This window comes from Astatotilapia calliptera, chromosome 5 (assembly GCF_900246225.1).
Source record: "Astatotilapia calliptera chromosome 5, fAstCal1.2, whole genome shotgun sequence".
Taxonomy (NCBI): Eukaryota; Metazoa; Chordata; class Actinopteri; order Cichliformes; family Cichlidae; genus Astatotilapia; species Astatotilapia calliptera.
In genome coordinates this window covers 26,151,377-26,167,414 of record NC_039306.1, presented here as the reverse complement: position 1 = coordinate 26,167,414, position 16,038 = coordinate 26,151,377, and the positions used below count along the sequence as shown (strand labels likewise).

The 16,038-nt window shown below is 42.8% G+C and overlaps 1 protein-coding gene across 3 annotated transcripts in view; it reads left to right on the top strand.

Moving 5' to 3' along the window:
- The window catches only part of LOC113022750 (paxillin-like), a 35,920-nt gene that overhangs the window by 13,156 nt on the left and 6,726 nt on the right, over positions 1-16,038 (top strand). The window contains exons 2-8 of one of the 3 annotated variants that reach the window (XM_026168493.1): positions 5,237-5,418; positions 5,567-5,652; positions 5,857-5,993; positions 6,221-6,410; positions 6,578-6,722; positions 11,680-11,838; positions 12,517-12,690. In XM_026168493.1, the coding sequence (XP_026024278.1) occupies positions 5,237-5,418; positions 5,567-5,652; positions 5,857-5,993; positions 6,221-6,410; positions 6,578-6,722; positions 11,680-11,838; positions 12,517-12,690 (1,073 nt within the window). Of the gene's footprint in view, positions 1-5,236; positions 5,419-5,566; positions 5,653-5,856; positions 5,994-6,220; positions 6,411-6,577; positions 6,723-7,179; positions 9,456-11,679; positions 11,839-12,516; positions 12,691-16,038 lie in introns of those variants that run through there. The other 2 variants (XM_026168490.1, XM_026168491.1) reach the window with 2 other exon arrangements.

The following is a 16,038-nucleotide window of genomic DNA, read 5'->3' as shown; positions in this document are numbered from 1 at the left end:
ATCTGGGAGGAAGGGAGTCTCCTTAATCTGCGTCAACCCACATTTTAGCCTCTGAGGATTGCCTGCTGCATGCCACACTCACACACACTTCCCAGTTTCACTCCTCTCTCTCTCGACACTCCTACCACCATTCCTCATTGTTTGAGCCCAGCTGTGCTCTGCCGTGTCACATTCAGTGTCGTGCACGCAGAAACCGACTGAATGCTGGTGTTTTTCTGTGTTCATTAGCTGCAAATTAAGAGGGATGACTGAGTTTAATTGATGTATTCAGGCTGTTAGCTCTACGTGCAGCCTGTTTTTTCTCCAGGTGCTGAAAAGCAGATTTGTCCCCCTTATAAAACCTCCTTCTTCCCAAGAACTCCGGGGAATTAACCTGCGCTCACTAACAAAATGCAAAAACAAGCTCACCTTCACCTTTCAGTAGAAGACATGAAACCATGTTTCAGTAGATATTTAGCACAGGTTTTTATGTGTTCTTTATTTTATTCCTCTTTTCATTTTTGGCCTTTGGAGACCATGTGTGTGTTTTGCACTGGAGTCTGTGTCACGGTATGTTCTCTTGGCAGAGGAAGCTGACACACCTCAGTGTGCTTGTGTAGTTTGTGGATGGGTCAGAGCACGTCTAACATGCTGCATTTACTAAACAAACACAGCCCTAAAACTTAGCTAAATTATATTCTGTTCATTAGGACTGCGCGCTAATGACATTGCCGTGGGAAATGAGCTGTTGATTTCAATTAGCGTGCCTTATTTTGGTAAAGCCTCTCTCTTGTATTTGAAGTCAGTATTCTGGTGTAAGGCAGTGCCAAACAGAGTATGCGTATCTGTAGCCTGGAGGTTCATGTTTTAGCAGTAACTGTATTTTAGAGAAGCAGATTCTTTATTACCAGGGTTAAATCTAGTTCAGCTTGAGAGCTAAGTTGATTAACATCTCTTGTGTAAACCATCTGGACTAACATGTGTTCACTGAAGTCTCCACCAGCTGTAGTAAAACTTTGTTCTGACATCAGTAACAGATATGAGCCCTGCAGATATTTGTACCATTTATTTATGCAGTATTTCAAAAAAGTATCTGATGAAACCTAAATTATGTTCTGCTGTGATTTGCGTTAGTTCTGATTTATTCTCATCAGATTTTTTTAGGTTGTTCTTCTGAATGCTTTACATAGTTATGTGGTGTGGTGTAGTGTGGCTCAAATTAGGGTAAAAAATGTTGGACTAAAGTAAAGTGCTGTTCATAAATGATGTTTTGTAAGCTAAATGTACATGGAAAAATTCATTATTCATCACAATACAAAAACAAAATTTGATCTGTGTATAAAAGATGGGACCCAACTTCAGCAGGGGCGAGCCCTGTGGTTGTCAAAAACTCAGATAAAAAATAGTTGTATGGCGCTCCGCAATGGGAATCTTAAAGTAAAAATCCCATTCATATTCTCCATAGGGATTTTGATTATGAGCCATAATGCTGTAGGCATTGAGAGTAGACTTTCAACGAGCTGTGACGCTAAAATGATGGTATGATATCAACCTTGTTTTAATAAAATCCTGTGTTATTCACGATGTCATGGAAAAGAAATTATTCTTCCCACAATCCTCAAAGACTGATGGATGGAGACCGTTGTTACTATGGAAGCGTTTAAACCACAAAATGTCAGGTCACTTGAAAACCCATGAGTAGTTACTTCACTGTTAAAAGTGAACAATCTTATACCTTTGGCTTTTCCATGTTCTGTTTTTTTGTGATGCAGATCAAATCTTTGTGTGTAGCTGCTTGGCTTGGTTCGGTTCAAGGCTTTAAACTCTTTATATAAGGATCTGATGAAATGGCAGTGGAGAAAGTGGATGGGAGGTTCACTTCCGAAACCGGACCTCTAAAAAAAAAAATAGGTCTTTTGGGAAATTATCCTACTGCTGTTTTTTATTTTAAAAACTTCCACGTGAATTTATGCTTAAAATCGCCGGTTTCAGATTTGATTGAATACAGCGTGGCGTTCGGTTCGGAAATTATGGCTCTCTGAGGATGAAGCCAGCTATGAGCCTACCTGGTGATTGAAAAGTCACGACCCCACATAAAAGTGCAGTGTCCCTCGCTTTTTAAGTCCCTCACGTGTGAGGGTTTTAAAACACCAAGATGGTGACAGCCACTAAACACTGGGTGACGTAATTGTGGTGGTATTTTGTAGACTGTGGAGTGGAGAAAGATGTGCTTTTGTGATCTTGTATACAGATACGAAGCACAAAACTCCATGTAGATCGCCACAGATCAAAGCTCCCAGTATAAAATCTGACCCCCTGATCTGATTGGATTTCCTTGATCTTGAGATACATTGTAACGGTCCAATCAGAAGAGAGATAGTGATGGTCGCTTTACCAGTTATGTTTCTGGCCTAATTGCTGCTGCAGGTCCCAAAAGGAGAAGTAGATTTACAAAACGCACTGTTGCATAGGGCCTTCAGCAACCAGAGGATTTTGAAAACGCACTACACTTTTCAGGAAATGGAACCAGCTGCTCTCTGATTGGACACTTTAAGCCCATACAGAAAACAATTTTGTGTAGATTTGTTTTACAAATTTTCAGATGTTTAATTACAACTACAAACTTTAGACCTATCTATGAGCATCACATTACATGATCAAACTCACTGCTTGCTAAATGCAAAGGATCTAGTGGACTGTTTCCTAACAGTGCATCTCTGCCGCAGTTTCCTTGCGTGTTGTGCGTTATGTCACACTGTTAAAATCAGCTCTGGTGTAAGAAAAGTTGTAAGGAAGAAGTGTCAACTTCATTTAAGCAAGCAAGCTCACAGTCCTCCTGACTTTGCCTTCTTGTGGACCAGAAGTCGAGCCGCACTGTTGAGTGTTAGGTACACCTGTGTGTGTGTGTGCTGGCCCTGCCGCTGCTTCTAGCCATCTTTCAATGGAAGGTTTTATCACACACCATACTTGGTATTTACTTTAAAGTGACAGATGTGTTGTTTCTGCCTCTTTGCTTTTATGGGTGTGCTTGTTTGCTGCTACCAAGTAAGAGATGAAGGTGCACTCAGAGCTGGCTGCAGTAGTGTAAACAGTGTGCTGCTGTGTCCATAATGAAACTCTGTGGAATGTATCCGGGCTTCTGTGTCCAGAGAGGAGACTCTGCTGTGAAACCCTGTCAACTGGCATTTTAACCACGTTAATCGTGTTTATCACGGTAGCGCTAAGGTGCTCCAAGTGGATCTGGTATTGCTCTGGCTCAGTTTCTGCTGTGTCTCCTCTCTGTCTGGGAAACCTTGCAGACCGAATTACCACTGTACTCATGGTACTTCGTGGTACTTCGGTATACCCAGCATGAGTTAGTCTCCACCTAAACTGTGGCAAGAAAACACACTTGTATATTTACGATTATAATTAAAGGACTAAATATAATGCAACATGCAGCATTAAAAAGTAGTCATGAGTCATGAGTAACCTGAGCAGAGCTTACGCTACCAGTGTGAAGGAGGGGCTGATTACAGCCCCTTATATACCTTTGTGATACCACTCCCATAGTTGGGCATGTCTGTGTTGATAAGAGCTCCGATTGCTTTCAACTTTCCTCAGTTCACCACATTGTGCACTCGTTCAGTTGCTCAGACCCTGGACACTTTTTCAGAGGATTGTCGTGATCTGTGTGAGTAGTGTTTCTACTTACTTAAGCTTTCTTACTTAAGCTTTCAGGCAGCTAGTTGGAGCTGGCATAGCAATGAAGGGGTGAACCTTACCCCCCGGCATTATTTTTAACCCCTCCTTCCCCTCTCTCGGTGATCCTCTCCCCCTCCTCGTCTCTCGTTCTGCTGCACTGATGGTAGAGTTAAGAAGGGCAGTTCCTGCCTGGCAAACGTTGTGTTTAGGTTGCCCTCTTCCTCCTCTGATTCTTTTCGTCTCTGCATTTGTGCCTCTTCACTTCCTTGCGTGTACTGTCTTTGCCTTTCTCAGAGGTATGTCTCATGTGCTGGTTACTTTAGCTATGGGTTTGACTGCTGACCCAGTGTTTAATTTTAGGAAGTGGTTAAGCTTGCTAACCTATGTTGAATACTCCCTAGCTATATGTCAGACTTTGTCATAGAAGGTTAGAGAGTGCTGTGCGCTCTTTAAATATTTTTAGTCAGTGTTTTAGCGATACAGAATGAGACTTAATGCTGATCATTACAGTTTTGGTTATATACTTTAACTTTTGTTAGTTTTACTGCTTTAGATTGGCAGCAGTTGTGCCTTTACCTGTAACACACTGGTATCCTGACAGTGTGTTTAAACTGTAATTATTTCGAGTTGCTTTATTCATAAAACACATCTTATTGGATCAAGTTTGTTCTTCAATTTAGGGTCTTATTTTTTAGGACTTGTGAAATTCTGCAAGAGAAACTAAACCCTGCTCTGGTGGGTGAGTATGCTAAAATAAGCCTGAGTATTCAGTAATACAGCCTGTGCTCTTCATTAAATCCCCTTTAATGTTATATGTCCTTCTACCTACTTGCTGGGACTGCTTAATTAGTAGTTGTTTTCTTGGCCTGCATTCCTCTGGGGGACCTGTCTGCGTTTAGATGGTAAATATGTCCGTGTGTATACCTGTGTGCAGATTTGACAGCAACCCTTTAAACCATTTCACAATTGCAGGCAGGAGAGGGTCAATAAGTAACGACAGGAGTGGTCATGACTGCCTGCATGATTCAACTTTTACAACTCCACTCCCTCTGATGTCAGCGCTCTTGGGGGTTTTGACAGGTTGCGAAAGAAGCAGTAATTACTTGGTGTTCGTGTATGCAAGCAGCATATCATGAGTCGAATATTATTCACTAGAAGTTCATTGAAAGTACTAACTTTTCAGAAGTGCACCAACATGTCCGCTCAACATCGGTATAGGCCTTGTTTTATGCTTTTGGACTTTTAGCAGATTGGAGTGTTGGATAGATGGCGGTCGCTGACTTTCCCCCCCCCCCCGTTCCATCACATTGGTTTTGTGCTGAATGCTCAAAGATCTTGTGATAGCACGCTCTGATTTCTTTCTTTCCCGTAGACAGTCATGAGAGCTATGGTGTTAGAGGTTAGTAATACATTTTTTAAAAATGGCAGCTATTAAAGCTCTCAAGGATACCTAATACATCAAAGTACAAGACCATAAATAATTGAACGACAAAAGTTAAAATTCAAGATAGGATATGGCATAACCAGATGCTAATCAATCTGTGCTTTTTTTTTTTTTGTTTTGTTTATGTAGATGCTTTGTTGGCGGACCTCGAGTCCACAACATCCCACATCTCGAAACACCCCCTTTTCCTGTCTGAAGAGGCCGCCTACTCTTTTCCTGTGCGGGGTCAGACCCAGCAAGACATCTGCTCTCCATCCCAAGTCCCACCTACTCCCTCAGACCAAGCTCTGAATGGAGTAGAAGAAATAGAGGTAAATGCATGCATGCTGTAAATGTTGGGGAATTAACCAAAGACTGTTTCGTTTCAAATGCTGCCTGATGAACTCATGGATGAGAAGTGAATTAGTTGCTGCATTGATCCTCTAAATTCACTATTGTTATTTTACTTCCTTATTTCAGTCTGTCGGCACAGCGCAGAGAAGTCCTTGGTCTAGAGATAGCAGCAGTCTAGGCCAACCCACTGGTGGAGAGGACCACGTGTACAGGTTAGAGGTCATGTTAAGTCTCAACGAAGCTCTTGAGACATCTTTCCAACAACAAAAACTCAGTACAGCTAAATTTTTTTAGAATATGTTTCTGAGTAGAAACTAATAAGTAAAAACATTTGATCAGAAATTTCCACTTGGTGCTAAGCTTGAAACAAGATGTTGTTGATGATAAATGTTGTTTCATGTCTCTGCCCTGTTCAGTCTCCCTAATAAACATAAGAGCAGTGACTCATCAGCTGGTGCAATGAACTCACTGGGCAGCAACCTGTCTGAGCTGGACCGCCTGCTGTTGGAGCTCAACGCTGTGCAGCAAAGCACTCCTGCCTTCGCCACAGAAGGTACAATTATGAGGGAGCATTTCAGTTTATGAAATGCTCCCTCATGTTTCTCTGAAGGAATGTCGATGTCACCGTCTAACTATGGTACTTCTGTTTCTGTGGTATTACACAATGGTGTCATTCTTTCCACTGTATTCTGTTACTGTTTCAGTGTTTGCACTTCACACTATGTATGCATTTTAGCAGGATATGCATTCATCTTTTTTCTTTTTTTCTTTATGCCGTAGAGGAAGCTGCTCCACCGCTGCCTGGCAGCAGCATTGTCCACCACGTACAGGAGAATGGAGTCTCCACTGCAGGTAAAGCCACTGTGGTGGAGAAGCCCAAACGTAGTGGACCCACTCGAGGAATCGAGGACGTTCGACCAAGTGTGGAGAGCCTTCTGAATGAATTGGAAAGCTCTGTCCCAGCACCACAGTAAGACCAAAAATTGTTACAGAAAAACTGGATTTGTACTACTGAGAAGTTTGTGCCCATGTATTTTATGCTGGCATGAACCACTTTTATACTGTACGTGGTTTATATTTGTATTTATTTTTTAAAAATCCAGTCATTTTGGTTGACGGTGGTGTTTTCCTCACTAGTCCCGCACCGTTGGTGGTGTCAGATGAGCAAACAGATGGACAAGAAACGCTGTCACAACAACAAGCCAGAATGTCTGCCTCCTCTGCCACACGAGAGCTGGATGAGCTAATGGCCTCCCTGTCTGACTTCAAAGTGCAAAGCAATGTGAGTGTGGTTCAGAAGTGGGTTGACTTTGGTTTGATTGAGGACAGTTATTTTTGGTATGTGTGGCTGTTTAGAATTTAGCTGTACTGGATGTTTTTGCATCTCTTAATTATAGAAAGTTGTTGTTTTGTTTTGTTTTTTTGGCATTTGCCTGTTTTTAGGTCTTATTTTTATGAGCTGCATTTCTTCAACATTGCAGTGACCAAGGTTTTTTTTTTTTTTTTTTTTAATTTGTTGTCAGTATTTGTGATGACATCATTCATTCGTGTTGAAACAACAATTTTTTTTGTATTACAGTAACTTTCCAGGTTTTGCTTTGTGATGCTCTTTACTGTCCTTTCTCTTTCACTCTCATCTCATTCTTTATTTTCCTGGTCTCTTTCTCTTTTCTCTACCACTGTGTATGTCTTGTCTTTGTATGTACATTGCACCCTTCACATAATTGCACCTGATTTAGTCTGGCTCTCAGGTGTCTGTCAATCAAGATGCAGTTGACCCATTATTAGTTGCTGGTTCACCGGTTATCCACCCAATAACTAACCCACCTATAACGCCTCAGATTGGTTCCCCTGATACTCCTCTACCCAATAGTTACACTGCTCCGTCCTGTACACCACTCCCGCTGGAACTCCACATAGATGAAGATGGTGGTTCAGCTCTTGCATCTTCACCTCTTTCTGCTGTAGTAATAGCATCATCTAAGAGCCTTCAGTACTCTCAGATCCAACAGAAGGCTGATGATGGCACTGTCACTTCTGAGATCTCACATGTTGAGAGCTTTAGTTTTTCCAGTACTGTAAAAACCTCCAGTGAAACTGAAGTTGACACCCCCACTCATATAATAACTAAAGAGTATGCTAATCCAGGTGCTGCTGCCACGAGCTCCAAACCCGTGGTTGTTTCTAAAAGTCCTGTTACAGTCTCTAAAAGCCCGAGTCCCACTGTTAAAGGCAAGAGTCCCAGTCCTCCTGATGTTGAATGTAAAAGCCCGGTCCTTAAAAGTCTCAGTCCTGCTCCTGTAAGTCACAGTCCACAAACAGCAATACAGAGGGATAGCCCAGTTACCGTGCCAACCACCATGGAAACAGTGCCCAAGTCAGCTAGTCCATTAACACTTCCGAGACTTTCAAGTCCAAAGATTTCAAGTCCTGTAACAATTCCTAATATCTCTAGTTCTCCAGCTGTATCTAAAAGCTCCAGTCCTGAAACAGTCCCAAAAGATACTTGTCCTAAGAGTCCTGCTCCAGTTAGGGGGAAAACATACACATTTCCAAGCAGCAGCAGTCCCACAGGGTCTCCAGTTTCGGTCGCCACTGTGCCGTCAAGTGGCTTTTATGCACCTCTTATAGAAAGTCAGGGAGGCGAAGTGCTGGGTTTAACGTGGCCATGCCGGAAGCCTTTTTTGGATGATACTTTAGAGAAACTTTTATCAACCGACTCCACTCGACTGGGTGAGAACCAGCCACCGACTGCTTTTGTGCCCGGGGAAGAAGACAGATCTTGGGAGGAGGAAGATGGATTTTATCCAGATCTCAGCCTAGAGGGAACCCTGACACCCATGACTGAGTCCAGCTGGATGGATGAGTGCTTTACCCCCTCCACCTGCCCTGGGACTCCAGATGCAACGCTGGACTTGCCCATACAGCAGCCCTCTGCTGTTGACCGTCTATCTGCTTCTGGTCAAGTAGGAGGCTCAGCTTGACTCTTCCAAAATAAGCTGCTGGCATGAAGCTATAGAGGATTTAATACTTTGTGGCTCCCTTTTAATTGGCATGTGGCTAAGATATAAATTATATCTGGAAGTAATGGCAGCAGGGTTGTATTAATTGGTTGTTCAAGCAAAATGCTGAAAAGCTTATTTTGGGCAAGCAGCTCTACAAGTACTCGAGGAGCTGTGCAATAGTACAAACATGTCAAGATGAGGAGAAATTCCTCAGTCTCTGTGGTGTGATGCATGTGGTGTCATATAGCAATTTCAGAATGGCTTGAGGGAGAAGTCGCTGTGTGGAGATCAGTTGTGGCTGATGTTGAAAGCTTTGCTGAAAAGATGTCTCTGCACGCCCCCACTTGCTTCATTGACATTGCTGTGTTAGTCATAGCACCTGACATGTCATGTTCAAGCTTTTAATCACTGACACGGCCAATACGAAAAGACCCAGACTCCACAGTAAAAGGGATATCTTTTCCCTTCCCTTTTTTGCATTTGCAGATGAATTTAAAATGCACACTAGAGCTCTGTTGGTTTAATCTTTGGCCCTGCTTTGGCATGTGCAGAGTTTTATTTTATTTTGTTATAGACGGGTGTTTTCCATCGAGCATGCCTTGCCATGGATTTCCGGCAGGTTTTATGTTGATATTAAAGAATGAGCCTGTGCAGGAGGCTGATGCTCGGCTTCTGCAAACAAAATCAATTAAATATGCCTGACAGAAAAACTGCATAGCATTTTGACCCCAGCCGCTGCGTGTGGGTTTTTGCATTTGAGTGAGAAATCCACTTCTGAGCCCATCCTGCTTGTGATTGATTTTTTTTTTTTTCCTTCGGCGTATGGCACAATTCCAGCTTCCCACACCAACTTGTTGTCTGCTCTCCAGCTCAAGTCAGTTATCCGCCGCACCAAAGAGACGTCCAACGTGCACCCAATGTACAGGGAGGGAATGTTGAGACGTAAAATGGGACCAATCATTATAAATAAAAGCAACTCGCAAGATCGACTTATTGAAGAGCTGCAGGGAAAACTGGGGATCGGGCGGTTGGAGCGCAGGCGTAAACAACAGCCCGATGACTGGTTGACGGAGGGAGTCATTGTTACATCCAACCCACAGCGGACACGAGAGGAAGGGATTCAGCCATCTGTGGATAAGGTAGCAGGATGAAGGTGGAGACGAAAAGCCTCACTGATGGTGTAGTTTATGCCTTTTTGGCTTTTGATCACAGAATTAACTGGCAGATATTAGATATTTATCATTTTTCAAACTTAACCATAAAATTTTACTTGTTATTGGCAAACAGTTTAAACAGTTTCACTTTTCGGGCCAATATAGTTTTCCTTTTTTGTGTCTGATGTTTCTTCTCCTTTCCTCGCTGCTTTGTTTCCTTCTTCCTCCCAGATCATCATCCCTCCTGAATCACCCGCCCCACAGAGAAAAGTCCTTCCCCCTCCACTGTCTCCCCCAGTTCTCAAAAAGCCACCCCCCATCAAGCAGACTCCTCCGCCACTACCTCCTCCCCCTCCAACCCCACCTCCTCCTCGAGAACCTACCCCTCCACCTCCCAAGGAACCTAGTCCTCCTCCTCTTCCTCCTCCTCCTCCCCCACCTCCTCCTCCTCCCAGGGAGCCCACACCTCCCCCTGTCCAACCTCCTCCATCACCTAGCCCTCCACCCAAGCCGGTCACGCCACCCCCGCCTGCCAAGCTCTTTGTATCAGTGGGTTGTCAGACAGAGTACGACCCCATCTTTCCACCGATTCAGGCACGGATCACCTTTCTTCCATCTTCCTCCTCTAACTTCATTCTTTCCACTTTCTGTCACACTTTGAATTGTTTTACTTGAGCTTGTTTGTTGGCTACTTGGATATGTATGGGCGTTAAGGAATTTGTCCAGACACTCGTTCTGTTTTTGGCCCTTGGTGTCAAACAGGTAACCTCATGAAGGCTTTGTCTGCAGTCCAGTCACAGGGGTGCTGACATTCAGGCTAGAAGGACTGAGCCCACATTCTAATTCTGACATCCAGTGGCGCCAAGAACAGTGTGTTAGAGAGGAGAATTTAAGAGCTTAGAGGAAAGCAGAGTGTAACTCCCTGATATTCCCGTTACACTAAGAGTCCTGCCATGCATAGGAATGGAAGGATTGCAGTGCCACTGAAACCTAATCTGCCGCATGACAGCACAGTTACCGTCACAATTATAGCATGTCTCACAAGACTTAAGTCAACATGTCCCATTATGTCAGACACCAACCAGTTGAAGCTGAATTTCTTATACAATCATGCTTTTAGGAAAAAAAAAACTTTGTTAGAACCTGCTTTAGCAGAATAGCACAACCATGGTGAAATACCCAGGAAAAGGCTGTGTTTAATTTTATCAAATGTATGGAGGCCGTGGGTGTGGGTGGTGGGGGCATGCAGCATAGGTGCTATTTTCTCCTTCAGTGGAATGTAGGAGTCATGACGCTCCAATGACAACACCACCTGAGAAGGTCTGTGTTTGCTTGCATTAGTCACCAGACACATTTACACATACATGTTAATATTTGAGGCCTGTTAACATAGATTAGGGCTGATCTAGGTGGAACTGTTGGAGCTCAGACTTCATAGGCCATCAACTACAAAGACAGTAGAGACGTTGAGGTGACATATAGCACACAGGTAGCCATTGTAGCGTCCACTGTCTGCATCCACTTGTGGTCAAAGCAACTACACCTCTAATAATCCTTTAAAAAACTATGAACTTATAGTTCCTGCATTTTAGCGTTGAGTTTTCATTCCTGGAGGTTTCTAGGTTTCTTTGTAGTTTACATGTAAGTCTCACACCTCAAGGATCCCTGGTTCAAAGCCAGGAGGAGACACAAATCCCTTTGGGGCTGCATCAGGAAGGGCATCCAGTGTGAAAATTTGCCAAATCAAATATGCTGAGCCATCTGCTGTGGTGAGCCCTTGTGAATAAGAGGGCAGCCAAAGGAAGCTTTTTTTAAATTAATAAACTCTCAGAAATTTTTATGTTTATACTATATCGACTTCCGGAAAGCACCACTGCGACTTTAAAATTGTTCCTCTGAGTGCAATTTAAATCCCAGTTACAAAGACAGCTACATGAAGTCAAGTAAGTGTGCAAGAAAAATGAAAACACAAAATGTAGCAGTGGTGCGATTCACTCACACTAACTGATATTATACTGAGGTTGTTTATTGAAGCATCTGAATGGTGTAATTAAACACTTTGCTTTTCCATCTCTGTCAGATCCATTCACCGGGAATGACTTCTCCCTCTCCTGCCCCCAAACCAGCCAACAAGCTGGACAACATGCTGGGAAGCTTGCAGTCTGACCTCAACAAACTTGGCGTCCAGACAGTGGCTAAAGGGGTCTGCGGTGCTTGTAAGAAACCGATTGCTGGGCAGGTAACAGCACAGAAACATGTAAACATACATGTATGTTGAATGTGGCTCACATACTAAACTTTTAACTCGCCTATTTTTAGACACGTGTGCTCGCAGGCTGTTATTTTTATGCACGAATACCCAGTGGGATTTTGCACACATTAATGCAGTTTTCTGTTAATGGTATGGTGAAGAGAAGATTACACTTTAGATTTATTTGCACAATGAGTGCAGCGTTGGCTTATGTTTCACTTCAAAGCTGCTTAGTCTATCAATAGCTCACCTTTCATTTAGTTTACAGCCAATAAGTGGGGTAATAAATACAATGTGTGTTTCATTTTACCAAAGTGTAGCTTTAAGCTCAATATAAGTACATGATATCCAGATAAGTTAGTGAAACTAACTTATCTGGATTTCAGCAGCAGCTCCTCCTCCAGAAAAATGATATTTTGCGATACTTTGAATTTACAGAGGCTTAATGTTTTCACAGGATTATAAAGATGTTTTTACTTATGTGGAACAAGATGATTGTAAATATGGTTATTATTCCTTTTAAACTTTGAGTTGCAAACATCTGCTGCTGTTTGCAGGATTCCCTTTGCTGCTCTCATGCTCTGCTGCAGAGATTTTCTCTGCTGAGCCAGGTCTTTTCTCCTTGCAGCTCATTAATTTTTCATGCACCGTGTCTCCCCACACCAGGTGGTGACTGCCATGGGCAGAACGTGGCACCCCGAGCACTTCGTGTGCACCCACTGTCAGGACGAGATTGGCTCTAGGAACTTCTTTGAGCGCGATGGGCACCCTTACTGCGAGAAAGATTACCACAACCTGTTCTCACCGCGATGCCACTACTGCAATGGACCCATACTGGATGTCAGTAATGCAAACTTCAACACAAACACATACACACGTATACGCATACATGGTTGTATACAGAGACTGGGCAGATAATATTTATTTATTCATAACTTAATGGATGAGGGTCTTACTGGAAACAATGTGCTGGAAAGTGCTTTTCTTTCTCAATCACTTACGCTGATAGTCAGGCATATAAATATAGCATGCATGCACAAGGCCCTAGAAGAAGTTGGAGCAAAGTGACTTCTAGTTTCCTTGTGCATGTAGGAAGTAATGTATTATTCTGTAACATATGAACACATTACAAGTTAAGGTTACAGATGCTATTCATCCTCCTTCTTATCCATTCATAAAGCTGCTGTTGACTGAGTTCGATATAGGCTTGGTTAGTGGTTTAGTGTTTTGTGTTCACTGGTTGGGATCTAACTGAGTGCACAGTAGGTAGTGGCTTTTGCCAAAACAGTAGAAAGAGAATTTAAAGTGAAATTAGATTTTTGTTGTGCTGTTGGCTGGCTGTAGTGCACTGAGGCGATAGGAAATGCAGGTCTGTAAAGCTTTCCAAATTGTTGGGCTGCCTCCTTGTTAAACTGCAATGTGTTGTGTTATGTGGGGGTGTGTGTGTGTATGTATGTATGTATGTGTGTGTATATGTGTGTGTGTGTGTGTGTGTGTGTGTGTATATATGTGTATATATATGTGTGTGTATATATATATATATATATATATATATATATATATATATATGTATATATATATATATATATTAGGGGTGCAACGATACACAAAATTCACGGTTCGGTTCGATACTTTGGTGTCACGGTTCGATATTTTTTCGATACAAAAAAAAATGTTCATGCCTTTTTAATTTCCATCCATCCATTCGCTTCCGCTTATCCTTTTCAGGGTCGCGGGGGGCGCTGGAGCCTATCCCAGCTGTCATAGGGCGAGAGGCGGGGTACACCCTGGACAGGTCGCCAGTCTGTCGCAGGGCTAACACACAGGGACAGACAACCATTCGCACTCACATTCATTCGCACATTCACACCTAGTGACAATTTGGATTATCCAATTAACCTATCCCCACAAGCTGCATGTCTTTGGACATTTATTAAAATTATAAATATATATTTTAACTCAAAAGTACAGTTTTTAAATTTAACCCTAACCCTTGTGCGTGTTGTTTTTTAGCTCGTCATATTGCAGCCACAGAAATTCTTTTGTCCATGAAACCATAAAGCTGCACTTTCTTTTTGCCTTATAGTCTGATTTGTCATAACTTCTCCGTTTTGTGGTAAGCTTTTCTTTGGCTGTCACTTCTTCACCCTGACCTGTCTTATTTGGCTCAGCAGAACTAAAATATATATCTGTCTGTGAAGGTTCTCAATCATCCAGGTCATCGTAGTGAAATATATATCCTGCCGCACTCACATAAGCTCAGCGATTCTCTGCGCGATCAACCTCTCACATGTTTAAGCTGCGGGAGATTTCACTTGTCATGTTTGCATAGTAAGCTAACAATTAATAAGACGATGTCAGAGGAATTGGTGCACAAATTATCATCACTCACAGATCAGTGCTGTCGCTCTCTATACACAGTTCGCGCGATTGCAAAGTGAAAGCAAAAAAACAAGCGCAAATTCAAACACGATTTCAATATGTCACATATTGACAGTGGCTCACCCAATGACATAATTACCCAGCTACATTTCTGAAAGAATGCAAAAGCATTGACATATATTTTTCCTTCCTACAATAGCCCGACAGGCAGGGCAGAGATAGCCCCGGGACGTCGGGCTAGCGATATTGCGAGCCCTGTATCTGATTGAGGAATCACTCATCTTTGGAAAAGAGAGTTTATTACAGAGAAATGTCTCTTTCCAAAATAAAAGCTATACTATCCGTTTCTTCTGGGCTATATTCTCAGCAGCATATTAAACATATCAGGTCTCCATAAGGAGAATCCTGTGCTAACAGCTGTCTAAATGACTCGGCTAAAGTTTGTAGCATGCATGCTTGTTTTTGTCTTTGCACTAGGATGATGTCGGTGTAAATGTGCAGTCATATTCGTTGTGTTCCCACTAGTGCTTTCAGGTTAATCTCGTTGAAATAACCTTAACGCCACAACACGGCAAATCTCCGTTAATGAGCTACCCTATACAGAGGGGCTAGACGGCCAACACGTTAACGAGCTAACTGCGCTAACACACTAGCTCCCACCCATGTAATTGAGCATTGCATGGCACATCCAACATACTGTTTTACTTTAGTCCATGACTCGCTTACCTTCAGGGTCATACGTCACATGAAAACCAAAATAATTCCAAACGCCAGATCTGAATGAGGGTGGGGAGGTCCACTTCTGTCTCGCTAGCTTGCCCTGCGCTCTTCCTTCTGACCATCCTGTCTGTGTTGAGTGCTCAGTGAATCTGCGTTCGACTACTCCGCCTAGGCTGCACTCTCGAGCCTAGGCGGAGTAGTCGAACGCAGATTCACTGAGCACTCAACACAGACAGCATCGTCAGAAGGAAAGTTGATAGTTGATTTTCTCCCCTTTGGTTTTCTTTCTTTCTCTCCCCCTCTTTCTTTCATTCTTTCCCCCTGTCCTATCCCACAGTCATGTCTGTCCCGTTTGCAACTGAAAATAAAATAAATTCATAATTATAATAAAGGTCAATCAAATGGACCAATATGATGATCCACTTAAAATAAATCCTCTTGGCATCTTTCTTGGCCTCAAGACAACAATTCTGATGGCTATAGATCCAAACGGGACACAAAAAAAAAAAAAAAAAAAAAAAATTGAAAAAAAAAAATTGAAAAAAATTGTATTGTTCGATACATATGCGTACCGAACCGAAAGCACTGTATCGAACGGTTCAATATCGATACGAATATCGTTGCACCCCTAATAAATAAATAAATAAATATATATATATATATGTATATATGCGTTTACATGCGTTGCTATGGGTTAACTGTCCGTTGCCATGCGTTTACATGCGTTGTTATGGGTTAACTGTCCGTTGCCATGGGTTACCGGTCCGTTGCCATGGGTTACCGGTCCGTTGCCATGGTAACCGGTCCGTTGCCATGGGTTACCGGTCCGTTGCCATGGGTTAACTGTCCGTTGCCATGCGTTTACATGTGTTGTTATGGGTTAACTGTCCGTTGCCATGCGTTTACATGCGTTGTTATGGGTTAACTGTCCGTTGCCATGGGTTACCGGTCCGTTGCCATGGTAACCGGTCCGTTGCCATGGTAACCGGTCCGTTGCCATGGGTTACCTGACCGTTGCCATGGGTTAACTGTCCGTTGCCATGCGTTTACATGCGTTGTTATGGGTTAACTGTCCGTTGCCATGGT